This window comes from Nyctereutes procyonoides, unplaced genomic scaffold (genome assembly GCF_905146905.1).
Source record: "Nyctereutes procyonoides isolate TBG_1078 unplaced genomic scaffold, NYPRO_anot_genome, whole genome shotgun sequence".
NCBI lineage: Eukaryota > Metazoa > Chordata > Mammalia > Carnivora > Canidae > Nyctereutes > Nyctereutes procyonoides.
This window is the reverse complement of record NW_026575144.1, coordinates 7,688,839-7,704,038: the sequence shown is the minus strand read 5'-3', so window position 1 is coordinate 7,704,038 and position 15,200 is coordinate 7,688,839. Positions and strand designations below refer to the sequence as shown.

At 34.5% G+C, this 15,200-nt stretch overlaps 1 protein-coding gene across 1 annotated transcript in view; it reads left to right on the top strand.

Annotated features, from left to right (window-relative positions):
- Nucleotides 1-446: 446 nt before the first annotated feature.
- Nucleotides 447-15,200, top strand: part of PHYHIPL (phytanoyl-CoA 2-hydroxylase interacting protein like) — an 85,170-nt gene continuing 70,416 nt past the window's right edge. The window contains exon 1 of the mRNA XM_055308966.1: nucleotides 447-800. Coding sequence (XP_055164941.1) covers nucleotides 695-800 — 106 coding nt within the window. The 5' untranslated portion in view covers nucleotides 447-694. The remainder of the gene's footprint in view (nucleotides 801-15,200) is intronic.

The following is a 15,200-nucleotide window of genomic DNA, read 5'->3' as shown; positions in this document are numbered from 1 at the left end:
GGGAAGGCACCGCGCGCGCTCCGGAACCCCGAGGCCCCCATACAAAGGATGGGGACCCGTAATTTTCCAGTCCTTCACGAAACCCAATCTTCTCCCTCTCACCTCCCCGTGCAGGCTCCCCAGTGCCAACCTGGGTCCGGCTGACCCTGTGACGAGGGAAAGGAGGCCAAACCACCCTCACAGACGAGAGGGAGAGGGCGAGGCGAGCGCGCCGCACCCGCAACCGCCCGCCGTTTCCGCGCGCTCTGCCGTCCGACACTTCGCGCGGGAGTTGCGTGCGGGGCCTGAGGCACTAGGGCGGCAGGGGGCGCGTGCGCGTGGAAGGGCGGGGGGAGGAGGGCGCCGCGCGCCAGCAGGTGGGCGCGTCCTCTCACGCGCGTGCGCGCGCCGCGCCTTCTCCCTCACGTTCCCCGCGCGACGCGTCCCCTCCCCGCCGGGAGCGCGCGCCTCCAGCTATCGCGCCGGGTCCCTCTCGGTCTCTCGGAGCCCCACACTCTCCGGAGCTCCTGCCCCGGCTGTCGCCTCGGCCGCGGCTCTCTAGCCCGGGGGCCCAGCCTCGGCGCGTCGGAGCCGGGTCTCAGGCCTCTTCCACTCCTGCCGCCACTCCTCTTCCCTTTCCCGCCCTCCTCTCCCACCCGGTCCACCGAGGGAGCCTGGATACGAAGCAGGCAGGCTCGAGAAGGGAGTTGGAAAAATGGAGGTGCCGCGCCTGGATCATTCCCTCAACAGCCCCACCAGCCCCTGTGAGGAGGTGATCAAAAACCTCAGCCTGGAGGCCATTCAGCTGTGCGACCGGGACGGTAAGAGCGACGGGGGCTGGAAGGAAAGGGGCCGAGCCGGCGGCCAGGCGCCGCGGCCGCCCCGACTCTGCCGACCCTGCTCGCCCCGGCGTCAGGGTCTTTTGTAGTCCCTCCGTGCAGATAAATACAGGTGGGGCTCCCCTCGGCTCACCCTCCCTCCCCCGGAGGCTAGCGACAAAGGGACCCCGGGCCCCGCGCGTCGGCGCGGAGAGTCGCCTCAGTCCCGGCCGCGGCGCGCCCGCCGTCCTCGCCGCCTGGCCCCGCGCCCAGGGGCTGCCCGGGCGAGGGCGCCGTTCCCGCCCGCCGCTCCTGCCCGGGACCAGGCGTTTCCGACCGTGCCGCAGTCCGGGTTTCCAGGTTCCACCGCTCTCCCGGAACCGAAGGCGAAACGCCCTCCGATTGCTTCTGGCACCCCTCCTTCTCCTCTCCACCGCACACGCTAGTTAGCATTTCCAGCCCAGAAACTTATCATTTCCTTTTTAAACCTCTCCTCTTCAGACTCCCCCACATTTATTGGTCTTTTTATGCCCTCAAAGAGGGATTGGGATGACGGTTTTTTCAAGAAGGGGCGCGAGGGGTGGGCGGGGGAGTGCGTTTCAGCACCAAGGACAGCCACAAGCGTAGCGATTTGGGCTGTGATTCAGAAACTGTCAAAAATCTCTAAAGAAGTGGCCTCATATATTTGCTGTGGTACAGAATATGTGGCGAGTACTAACCATTGTGTCCTGACATCATATAGCTTACTCTTATTGTTAAAGTTGGCAGTCTCGGAAAGAAGGAAGTGGTTGAACACGGACGGGTTTGAGCGTTAGAGAGAAGCAGCTCACACTGTGCAATTTGGGTAGCTTGTAGTGCTTCTGTGTTATTTGGAATAGTTGGAGTCAGTGCTATTTCAGTAATGTGGAATAAAACTTCATTTGTTAAAAAGAAGTCATCTGATTAGTGATTGATTGGCCAAATAATTGTAAAATTGGACATCTGACAAGGGAAAAACAGTTTACATGTTGTCAGGATGACCCTGAACATTTTTGGCTATAAATGGAATCAGTGATTAACAGCGTATGGAGACGATGATTTAAAAATATTTTTTAGCCAAGGTTATGTAGAAATACTAATGTGCTCACAATAAGGCCATAAAATTTATCAGTGCGTTATCCAAATACAGAGCAAAGGTCTTGTTTCCAAAGTCATTTAAATGATAACTTGGTGAGGCATTGCTATGCAGTATAGTTTAGGACAACTGAACACTGAATTTCTGTTTATGATAAACTTAAGACAGAATAATTGACCTTTGAAGCCAAAGCCACTTTAAATAATTTCTGAAAAAGGTACAGTGTGGACAAGTAAATACTCTTGCAAAAGCTGTTTATAATTCCTTTATCCTTAGATTACCGTAGTAATAGGTGCATATATTTATGGTATCTGAAAAAAAGTAATCATTTTGCCATGCCATATGTAGACTTGTATCATTAGACTATTAGAAATTATTTTTAATATACCACATAGGAAATCATATGAGTTTTAGTTTATTCATGAAATGACTTTTTCTGGTGTTACCATTGTAAATGCTTTGATTTTCCTAGATTGGTTTGACAGAAAACCAAGAATCTAGTAAAAGTAGATTTTCATTTACTTCAGTGATTTATCAAAAGCTTATTACTATAGTTAATGGAAATAGGCGATTCATAGTTGCTCTTCAGAACCCAGTAATCTTAATTCTTAAGATTGCATTTACCACATTTTCAAAGATATTAGGGAAAATTAAGTTGTTTTTTTTTTTTATGAAGTTTACAGAATTGGTGTAGAGGAACAAAACTAATGCTGCATATATGTGGTCTCTTCTTGTAGAGTCGTAGCTTTTTTATTTTGGTAATATTTTTTGGTTGTTTCAGTTCACATTATGAATCCTGCAAAATGAACAAATTATGTAACATTTAATGGAGGGGGTGCTGGCACTTAGCAGCATCTATGAAAATTACTTATTTGAGGCTTCTAATGATTCGACGTAGATTAATAGGGTTTCATTTTATAAAATGTATCAACAAATACAAAGAGCTAACTCTTCTATTAAAAAACATGTAAAAATTAGGAATAGCTTGTGTAGAGATGTCACTAAATGCCTAACTTTTTATTTTGTGACTTTGCATGTCAATTCCAAAATATATTGGTCTTTTTTTTTTTTTGCAGAACAATAAAAAAAATGTTGCATTAAGTTTGTCAAGCAGACCTTATTTATCATACTCTTACACTGAGAAATTTTCAGCTAGGTATTATTTACTCCCTTCTCTCTCTCTTAGGCCTCATTCATGTACTAAATATATAACAGAAAGATTAGGATGTGGCAGATGCGCTGTAATATGCTTAAGTACATAGTGAGTGCTAAATTTTCATAATTTTATGATTATAAAAGTACGTGTCTTGTTTGCTTTTTACTTTTCTCTATTCTACTCTGAATTTGGTGATAAATGAGCTCAAATTAATTTCTCGGAAGTAGATAGAATGGGAGGAAATATTCTTAGAAATACATTTCCTTTTACTCTCTCCACTTATAGGTGTTTTAAATTTTACAATGTTTTGCATATTTCATCCACTAAGAGTTATAGTTGCTGGTAAACTGTCTTTCTTATGTTTCCTTGGTTTGTACGTTTTTTCCTTTCACTTGCTATTTTCTTATAAATTAATCCATTTACATAATTAGCAATAATTCGAAGTATTTCCTTTTTTTGATAGTTTCTCCAAGTATTTAACAATTGAAAGAATATGGAATAGAATCCAATGGTCATATAATTGGATTTTTTTTTTAATTAGGCAAGATGGTTCTTCTACACACATGTTATTTATCCTAGGCATGTGTGCTTTGGTTGATAGTAGATGGTCCCTGCCTACATGTTACTTGTAGTTCAAAATGAGGATCTGAATAGACTTCTATTAGGAAATCTCTGAAGATATGTTGTAGATCTAGTACTTTCTGTAATTTCTGTTGCAAATAGAGGAGTGCTTCTGTTCCTCCATCTCTGCTGTGCTGAAGTATCCTCAAATTGCACGTATGATACACTTTAATTGAAGATTTTTCCAAAGAAGTTGAAGGAAAAAAACATTACTCATCAGGAAGCATTGATATTATGGGACCCCGTTTCCAGTTTTCACATAAGATACTTCAGACCCTAACTGACCTGTGATGAGACAGAAGAGCGCCCAACCCCATACATAGAACTCTGCATTACTTCTACTTATCTTCATTATTCTTAAAATCATGTATGTGTGTGTATGTATATATATGATCTAACTAATACATGTATTTTATGCACACACACAAGCTTTCCTTGCTGAAAGGGAAAGATGTATGCATCCATCTCCCTGCATTCTTGCTATAATAGTAAGGAAGAAAATACAAAATTAATTTGTTGTATAGCACTTAAATCCACCCCCAAGGCTTCCTAGGTTTAGCAAGTATTATTTCCATGATTATTTTATGACTGCCTAGATACAGTTTATGGAGTTTATGATCCTATTCAACAAGGGAATACATTTTAAGGGAAATGCAGGGAGAGAACCTGACAGATTCCCATGTGTTTGTGTATAACAATAATTTTGTGAAGGAAAAGAAAGCAAGGTTTTCTTTTTTTTTTTTACGTATTAAAAAATTCCTTTTAATTTTGATTTTGTCATACCTACTTAAATTATAAAATCAGTTGTGACTTTTTTATGATTACTGATATGTGAATTAAACAAATTTTAACTTTGGAAATATAACACAGAAATGCTTACTAGTTAGCACAATGCTCTATTAAATAATCCTTAAGGACATTTTCTGAAGCAGATATCTAGAAAGAATACCAATAACTGTTCCCTTTAATAGTACAAAAATACAAGGTAATCATTGCTCAGTCCCACTGACATTCATATACCATAGATAGTGGCAATAGCATTTTAGAAACAGACCTCTGACAGAATATTGGCTCTTGATAGATATATTACCTTAGGCAAATTACTTAACCTGTTTTTAGCTTTAAGCTGTATCACGTAGAATGGTTATAATAATGTCAAGTCTGTAGGATTGTTAAAACCATGACATGAAGTATTCTCTGTCATTTCTTATAATTCTTGACACAAAATAGAGAATAATTATTATTGTAAGTGGATTATTATTCTCCACATACATTGAGTTCAACTACTGCTTTTTATTTATTTATTTTTTGTCCAATGTTTAGATCTTTGTTTTTCATTTCAGTTGTGTTTTGTTGACTCAGTAAATCCTTCTTATGTCACTTAAATTTCATGAATAGACAATGGAAACTGTAAATTCTTAACTAAAAAAAAATAGTCAACTTTAAAGCCATAGTTACGATACTATATCTTTTGCTTATATTTATCTATCCCATCATAATATCTTTGTCAGCCTTAATCCTAAAAGCTTTTTTCAGTTTCTATGTCAAACCTACTGTTTGCTGCATTTCATGTGCCTTGTACCTCTGATACCTGCTTTGGCTAGGTATTTGTATCAGAACTTTCTGTTCTTGATTTAACATTTTTTCTTTAGGATTTTTTTTTCTAAGGATAAATATGTATTAGTGCATGTGACCTCTGGATTCATTTCTTTGACCCAGATATGCCTATAGAGACGGTGTAAAATTTTAATTAGTGAGCATGGAACACAACAAAAAGAAAAGAAAAACTAAAAGAAACAAACAAAAAGCTTTAAAGTCATCAGATTGTGTTAAACCAATTCATATTCTTGGTAGGGGTTCTAATTCATTCCCAGAGAAAATGAAGTTATTAGAGTAAAATTCACATCAAAGAATTTGCAACCAGACTCCCTCCAGTGGTAGAATTACTGACATGTTATAAGTAGTAACATTGGCAACTTGCTTTGTTGCCTGGGTAAGCCGGTCAGAAATTCACTCTAAAGAACACTATCTAGACAACTTTGAAGTGAGGTTTTTTTATTGCTAATATTCTCTCCCGCCTCATTTAGGCCCACTCTTGATCTTTCCTTAACTGATGTGAGTATAGTTTACTAATTATTTTTATATATTATCCTGGGCTTCAGAAAAAATAGCAGCTATATCTATCTGCAGTAAGGACAATCCTAGTTTCTGGTTTTCCTTCTCTGCCCTTTGTAAATGGCATTTTAGTTTTTCTGCACAGCATTTGCCTCTTTCTTAGGCTTATTTTACACTGCTGTTAAATTTCTCTGTAAGAATCTTTTTACTGTTATTTTAAATTCTGTGTTTTACTATTTTAAACCATTTACCTTAGTCTTTAATGTCTCAATATATTTTATTATTAGTACACAATAGTTGTCTTTTTAAGCATGTTGTATTTTATGCATGTTATATTTTATGCATGTTCATTTGATAAATAAAATCAGTATTTGTGGAAGACTTCTAGCAGAAACATATTGAAGCACTGAAGAGTTCTCTACAGGAAAAATAGGTAGATAGTATCAGCATGTTTTTTATGGAAAGATAGTATGTGGCAAGGGGTAAAAGAAATTGAGAAATAATTGTGAACTTTGTGATTGAATTTTCAAGGAATATGAGGAATGATGGGGAGTAATTTAAGGATTTTTAAGTCTGGGAAATCAGAAAAATCATTGAAAAAAAGGAGGAAAGGAAATAATATTTAGACGCCATGATAATTGTTTTTTATACCTTGAATTTTAGGCCTCAGTGGATATCCAAATATGTCTTAAACTCTTTTCCAGGGGTACTTCCTCCTCACAGAAATCATATTCTCAGAGCAATATGATATACTGCGTGTTTCAACATGGATTCCCCCAAAGGAACCCACTTACATTCTTTTTAGACACTTGTTTTTCTTGATTCTCATTCTTCAGACTATTCATAGTCTAATGATAGTATGTTGATACTTATTACTAGATAAAAACTAACCACTTGGTACTTTATAGAGGATTATAAAATAGAGATTTTTAAGTCACCTTCCTAAAGGTAGTTTTGAAGAGTTAGGAGACTTTTCAGAGAGATTGAACATAAAAAGTAAAAGGAACATTTATGTTAAGACATTTAGAATCTAACACTAAGAGACTTCCTTGGAAACTGAAACACTTAGCGATTCCTCTTATGTTCTGGGGAAAGAGTTCTAGAATGAGAAAGAGAATTATTCATAGAACTGTATATTCCACTGGGGATACTAGAACTAGGTGGAAAAGGCAAGATTAGTGTTTGACTTCAGTTTTAGAATGACCTCTGATCAACTTTGTGTCTCACCCCTTAATGGAAAGGAGTGATTACATGCTGGAGAAGGCCAAGTTTGAACCCTAAAGATGAAATAAATCTACATTCCAGGTTTGTTAAAAAAAAAATAGACAAGATCTCTGGATTTTGAAGTTACTCCATAGATGTGAGTTGAACAAAAAGCATCATAACTCTGAATTGTAGTTAGTTTCATTCATGATATTGTTAACTATTTGCACCAAGTTTGTTGTTCATTTTCAAAGGGCTTTTCTGTGGGAATTTTTGCTTATATGCTGTTTGTTGTGATGGTTGTGGCAACTAGTGTAAATAAATCTTTTTGTTTTCTATAGCCTGTGGGAGTGTTACTATCTAATAATAGTATGAGAAACTTATAACTTCCCTGACATATGCACAAAAATTTTTCTAATATACTTACTTTTTCTTGAAAAACAGTCTTTTATAAATTTAAATGTTGGTGAATCTGTCAGTCTTTAAAATTTTAAAAACTGAGAATAAATGCTAGCAAGAATGACAATTTTTAATACTACTAAATGATAGGTTGCTAATGATTGATTTTAAAGTTATACCTATGATATAGAAGAGACATTAAGTAAGTTAGTCTTTGGGCCAAATTGAAAACCTGCTACCAGTTTTTGTAAGTAAAATTTTATTAGAAGAGGACTATGCTCATTTGTTTATATATTATCTATGGCTGCTTTCTTACTACTGTGACAGTAGACCATGCTTAAAATACTTATTATCTGGTCTTTTACAGGAAATGTTTGCCAACTCCTAACATGGAGGGTTGAGAAAATTGATAAGGATTAATAAATTAATATTGAAAAATATTGAGAGAAGAGTTTCCGAAAATATAATCATTCTGTTTTTATATGTTACTGGGGTTTTGAGATACTACAGTTCAGATAGAGAGCTGTAGAAAGCTGGCTTCCTACAGATTCCAAAAATCTGTACCTTATGCTATGTTCACCACAACTGTAGCTACCATCTGTCACCATACAATGCTATTAACAATACCATTAACTATCTTTATACTCTTTGCTGTACCTTTCATCCCCATGACTTGTTCATTCCATAACTGGAAGCCTGTACCTCCTGCTCTTTTTAGCCATTTTGCCTATTCCTATACCCTCTTCCTCTCAGGCAACCATCAGTTCTCTGTATATATGCATCTGTTTCTGCTTTTTGTTTGTTTTTTTCATTTGTTTTGTTTTTCAAATTCCATGCATAAGTAAAATCATATAGTATTTGCTTTCTCTGATTTATTTCACTGAGCACTATATCCTCTAGGCCCATCCATGTTGTAGCAAATGGCAGGATCTCATTCTCTTTTATGGCTGAATAAAATATGTTCCTACATATATATATATATACGAAAATATATGTTCGTATATATACATATATATATATTTTTTTCTAATATACTTACTTTGATTTTCTTGAAAAACAGTCTTATAAATTTAAATGTTGGTGAATCTGTCAGTCTTTAAAATTTTAAAAACTGAGGATAAATGCTAGCAAGAATGACAATTTTTAATACTAGTAAATTATATATATATATATTTATATGCACACACACACACACACACATCTTCTTTGCCCATTCATCTGTTGATTAACACTTAAGTTGCTTCCATATCTTGGCTATTATTAATAATGCTACAGTAAACATAGGCATGCATATATCTTTGAGTTAGTGTTTTTCTAAATTTTTATCAAAGTGTTTTTAAATTAACAAAGTGTTTCTTTTGAAGCATTTATATCTTTCTTCAGGATAGCTGCCTAAGTTTGGCATGGGAAATGAATTTTGAAATTTTCTATTCATAGTATTATAATTAGCTCAGAAGAATACCCCTTCAACTTAAGTGATGGTTTATATGTGATTACTTAAAATTATTTTGAAATATCTTACCATCTAGCTCTTATTAGTAAACTATTACTACTTAATGAAACTGGCAATAGCTTTTATAGGAGCTACCACTCCTGAAATTTTAAAAATTTTATCTACTTTCCTTAATACAGTTGTCTCATTATTTCTGAAAATTTAGTTGAGGATGAGTTAAAAAACTTAGACTTTAAAATTTTCTTCTCCACTGTGTGTTGTTTTATATTCTTAAATTTGTCTGTTTGAGAAACTTCTACAAAAGTAAGTGGAGAGATCTGCCACATTCATATTCTCATCTACTTAAATTGCAAAGATTTTACATAATCTCAACATTTGAATTAATGAGCTATATGTGATGTGTAATTTTTATTCTTTGAATTTTCAGACATGTACCAATGTTTTATTCCAGTTTTTTGATAACAGTTTACTAATTTAACATATTTGTTGCAATGTCAGAAATCTCAGAAAAAAAGCCAAAGTAAAAATCTGTTTGCTGTGATTAAACTAGAAGTGAGAGATTCAAAAAAAGGAACTGTTGCTGATGGCTAAATTTGCTAAAGTGGAAGACTGGGTGTATTTTGACACCAGTAAATAAAGTAGCTTGTTGGTTGAAAGGAATGTGAAGAGTAGCCTTGATAACAAGCTATTAAATAAAGCCTTTTCTGGACAAATTAGGTTTCAGATGCCTGTGCAATAATACCTAGCTGGAAACGACCAGAAAGAAGACTGTTAGAAATATCTATTTGTATTTCATAGGCAGGGATTTTGAGGATGAAGATTGTTTTCTGGTTTTTCATTGCTCCTTTTGTCAGGTGTTTCTTTACTTCATCCTATAATCAATTCTGAGGACTCATGTCAAATTGTTGAACTGCTCATTACAGTAAGTAAGTTTGAATGCTGGTGTCTTTTATTTGTGGTGTCTAAAAGGAGCATTTGAAAATTAATTACTTTTGACCTCATTAAATTTGGCTTGCATGTTGTTATTTTAGGTAGTTGATATGGAAGAGATACAATTGGCCTAAACTTTGTACTTGATAGATTTCTCCCCCTTATTTTGACTGGAAAGGGAATTAAGTGTATGCTAATCTGTGTTTACTGTGGAAATGTAGTGGGTTAATTTTTCCCTCTTTGGCAACATAATCTGCAGTGCATAAAATAAATTAACTGCTGGAATTCAAATTAGCAGAAAAATAATGACACGGGAGCCCAAAGAAAAACTAAAATCTAAGGTATTTCTAAGGTTTTCATAGCGAAGGTTTATTTCCAAGATTTTCTTTTGACTTTGAATCCACTAATTTTAATGTTTTCTAGGGTTTTGATTGAATGGCTAACCTAAGTAGGACATAGGCTGTGTGAGGGAATGTGTGTATGTGTATTTGCAGATTCTTTGTGTTTAAGCTTAGATAAATCTTCCTTTTCAATAAATATGGTTTTTGTGTAACTTTTTCAAGCTATGATAAGTCTGACTGTTTGAGCCTATTTTGTATTGTCTTTTTTCTGGTGCAGTTTACTATACCCAATATTAATTGCCTTGAAGCTTGATATGGCTTCTTTCGTTGTTACTTTTAGTGATTTTTTTTTTTTAAGAGACAAACCTAATGACTGAAAGAACAGTGGTTCTGGAATTTGCTTTATGCAACTTGTTTTGCTAAAAGCTTTACTCATTCAGATTCTAGTAATACAATTTACACTAATAAAATTCAAGGTTGAAATAGTGTTAAATATTACAAATAAAATCTAACCATCTTTACCAGAATTTTTATTCTGTACCCTATATTGCAGAGGTGTATCTTTATCTATATAAATATTTCTGAGACCTTCACAAATATTTCTAAAAGCTTCTATGATCAACAATGAGCTTTTTCTTCACTGTACTTCATAATCATTTTTTATTTTCTTGCTTGTAGTATTAATAATTTATAATTTTAGTTTTCTGATATATAAAGTCCTCTTGGTTTCACTATATTAGTATTTTAATGAAAATCTTAAACATATTTACCTGGGTATTTCATGATACACAAATAATGTATGTTTGTATGTACTTATTTTCATTGGAGATTAAAATGCAGATATATACTGTCCTTTAAGAAAGCCTGACATGAAATCTATTTTACAGAACACATTAATCAGGGAACAGTTATTTTCCCTAAAGTAGTGTTTCTCTGTCATATCCCTAGTATTCTTAATTATTTCCTGCAGAAGGATTTGACAGAAAGACAAAATGGTACTGAAAATTACATTTCAGTAATGCCAACTAAATTGTCTTAAATAATGGTGTCTTAAATTACCTATGAAATTTTTGTGAGAGAAAATACATATTAGACACTAGAAATTCAAAGATTTTTAGCTTCATCTATTTTTAGGTCATTTCAAATGTAACTAAATTGTAATTGTGCTGACAAATTTCAAAATTTAGTGAGTTCTAATACTCTTAGAATGTTGTGCTCATTGTATTATTTACCTAGGAGTTTGTAAACTTGTCTGGCTTTCTATCAACGTTTCCTTATTTATTTTTCTTTTCTTTGAGCACACAGAACTCTTATGAAATATTAAAAGCACTGTTTTTAAGTAAACATGACTCTTAAGAAAGCTAAATGTGATAGTATAAGAAAGCAGAAAAGAGAAAAAAGATTTTATCCAGAATAGTTTTTGTCAGTTTAAAAAGTAGTTTTTGTAAAATATTTGCATTGAGTAATGTTATTTTAATAACAATATAAGGTATCGTAATTTATTTTGGTGCCAGAATTTACTTTAATTGCTTTTAAAATGACTTTTATTGTCTTCTATTATCGCTGAGAGTATGCAAATAGCTTACTTTCATTTTTCTGTTGTACTGTACTACTTTTTATGGAGAAATTATGTTCTTTGCCTTTATAATGCAAGAACTTTCAAAAGTCTTATATAAATGCCAATGGTATGTTGTGTTTGAACCCCAGTGGGCACATATGATAATCAATTAGGCCATGGAAGAAAGTAATAGAACTTCTATTAATATTTTCATTGAAGCTAAAATAAAAGATAAGTAAATAATTTTTACACATAGATTAATACCATGTATATCAAACTCGTGTATACTGAATGTGCGTGAGGTACCTTTATATAATTGGTATATGGAACTGAGAAATGAAAAATATTAGTGTTTCAAAAGACACTTATTGTTATACTTTCTCCATTCTGATATACCCATTCTTTTGTGATCTTTTTCCAACTGTGACAGCCCTTTAAACCAGATATCTAAATCAAATTTAGAGTTGGCTGTTTAAATTGTTATATCATAAATTGTTGAGCCAAGATTATCAAAATAAGAGCGCACATTCATATAAACCTTTTAGTAATAAGTTAAAATTAGTTATTTTAAAATAATACATATTTTGTTTATTTTGTTTGTTTTCTTTCCATAGTCTATAATGTTCATATTAGTATAGTAGTATGTGTATATAATTTCTAAGGAATTGCTGTACTTATGTACACAGCATTTTTTTATTTAGAGGCACAAGATCAAAAGTTTAACAAACCTTTATTCATCATATTTTTATACGTTGTGCTTTATACAACAAGGGATTCTATAATAAATGAATCCACCCAACATTCAAAGGTGGATATTATGATTATATCACATAATTATGTGTTCTTTCCTTATCATCAAAAACAATTTCTTAAATATAATTTTTATTGAGGTATAAATGACTTAACATTATATTAGTTTCAGGTATACAGGTAATGATTTGATATTTGTATATATTGCAAAATGATAGCCACAATAAGTCCAGTTAACATCCATCACCATTATTTTTTTTCTCCTGATGAGAAATTTCAAGATCCCCATTCCTAGCTGCTTTCAGATATGCAGTTTAGTATTATTAACTATAGTCACCATGATGTATGTTCCATTCCATGATTTATTCAGTTTATAACTGGAAATTAAAATTTTTTGATCCCTTTTACCCATTTTGCTACCCCCCATCCCACTCTACCCCACTGCCTCAGACAACCACCAATCTATTATATATCTCTATGATATTTTTTGTTTTTGCTTTTTAGATTCTACATGTAAGTCATTTGTTTTTCTCTGACTTATTTCACTTAGCGTTATGCCCTCAGTGTCTAACCATGTTGCCACTGATTTCAGTTTTTTGCAGGTGAATAATATTCCATTGTTTGTGTATGTGTATATATATTCACAATGGAATTTGTGTTGGTATGTATACGTATACACACAATGTGTATGTATATACACCCAATATATATGTAATATATATTTATATTATATATGTATTACATTTTGTTTATCCATTGGGTTGTTTCCATGTCTTGGCTATCCTAATGCTGCAGTGAACATGGAGGTACAGTATGTTTTTGAATTAGTGTTTTTGTTTCTTCAGATGAATTCCCAGAAGTAGAATGCTGGATTCTATGTTACTTTTATTTTTAATTTTATTTGGATGAAAAATTTATTTTTCAATGTTTTCTAGAGTTATTATATTGATCATCTTTTCATAGGTCTGTTGGCCACCTGTATATTTTTTGGAAAAAAGTCTATTCAGATATTCTGCCCAATTTTTTTTAAAGATTTTATTTATTTATTCATGAGACAGAGAGAGAGAGAGAGAGAGAGAGAGAGGCAGAGACACAGGCAGAGGGAGAAGCAGGCTCCATGCAGGGAGCCTGTTGTGGGACTCAATCCCGGAACTCCAGGGTCACGTCCTGGGCTGAAGGCAGGCGCTAAACCACTGAGCCACCCAGGGATCCCCTATTCTGCCCAATTTTAATCAGATTGTTTTTTGCTACTGAGTTGTGTGGGTTCTTATATATTTTGGATATTAGCCCCTTATCAGATATATGATTTGCAAACATTTTCTTTCATTCAGTAGGTTCTGTTTGTTGTTGTGGATTTTTTCTTTGCTGTCCAGAAACTGTTTAGTTTGTTGTAGTCCCATTTGTTTATTTTTGACTTGTTGTCTTTGCTTTTAGTGTCAAACACAAAATATTTTTGCCAAGAAGGTTATTGCCTATGTTTTCTTTAGAGTTTTATGGTTTCAGGTTTTACGTGCATTTTGAATTAAATTTTGTGTATGATAGGATAGTGATCTTGTTTCATTGTTTTGCATGTGACTATCCCAATTTTTCCAACACTTTACTAAAGAGGCTGTCCTTTCCTTGTTGTATATTCTTGGTTCCTTTGTCACAAATTAATTGACCATATATGTGTGAGTTTTTTGCCTTCTGTTCTATTGAGTTATGTGTATTTGTGCCAATACCATATTGTTTTGATGATTATAGCTTTGAAATATAGTTTGAAATCAGGAAGTGTGATGCCTCCAGCTTTGTTATCAAGAGTTTTTGGTTATTTGGAATATTTTTTGGTTCTATACAAATTTAAGAATCATTTGTTTTATTTCTATAAAAAATGCCATTGGAATTTTGATAAGGTTTGCATTGAACCTACAAATTGCTTTGAGGAATACAAACATTTAAACAATTTTCGGTCTTTTAATCCATGAGGATAGAAAATCTTTCAATTTATTTGTGTCTTCCATTTCTTTCATTAGTGTTTTATAAAATTAAGCATAAGATACCTAACCTTCATGGTTCAGTTTATCTCTAGGTATTTTATTCTTTTTGAGCAACTGTATCTTAATTGTTTCTTAATTTCTCTTTCTGCTAGCTTGTTATTAGCATATAGAAATGCAATAGACTTTGCATTTTCATCCTGCAACTTTACTGAATTTATTTAGTTCTAACAGTTTTTTTTTTTTAATGAAATCTAACATTTTCTTTATCAAGTGATCTGAAAATAGTGACAGTTTTACTTATTCCTTTCTGGTTTAGATGCCTTTTATTTCTTTTTCTTGACTAATTGCTCTTGGTAGGCCTTCCAATACTATTTTGAGTAAAAATGGTGAGAATAGGCTTCCTTTTGTTGTTTCCGATCTCAGAGGAAAAGCTTTCATCTTTTCTCTGTTGAGTATGATGTTAGCTCTGAGTTTGTCATACATGGCCTTCATTATGTTGAGATACAGACCCTGTATTCCTACAGTTGAGCATTTTGTCATTAATGAATGTTGAATTTTGTGAAATACTTTTTCTCTATGTGTGAGATGATCATATGGTTTTTATCATTTGTTTTGTAAATGTTGTAAATCATATTAATTCACTTTTGGAATAAATCCCACTTAATCTCTGCATATGATTACTTTTAATGTATTATTGAATCTGGTTTGCTAATATTCTGTTGAGGATTTTTCATGTATGTTCATTAGGGATATTGGTCTGCAATTTTCTTTGCTTGTGGCATACTTA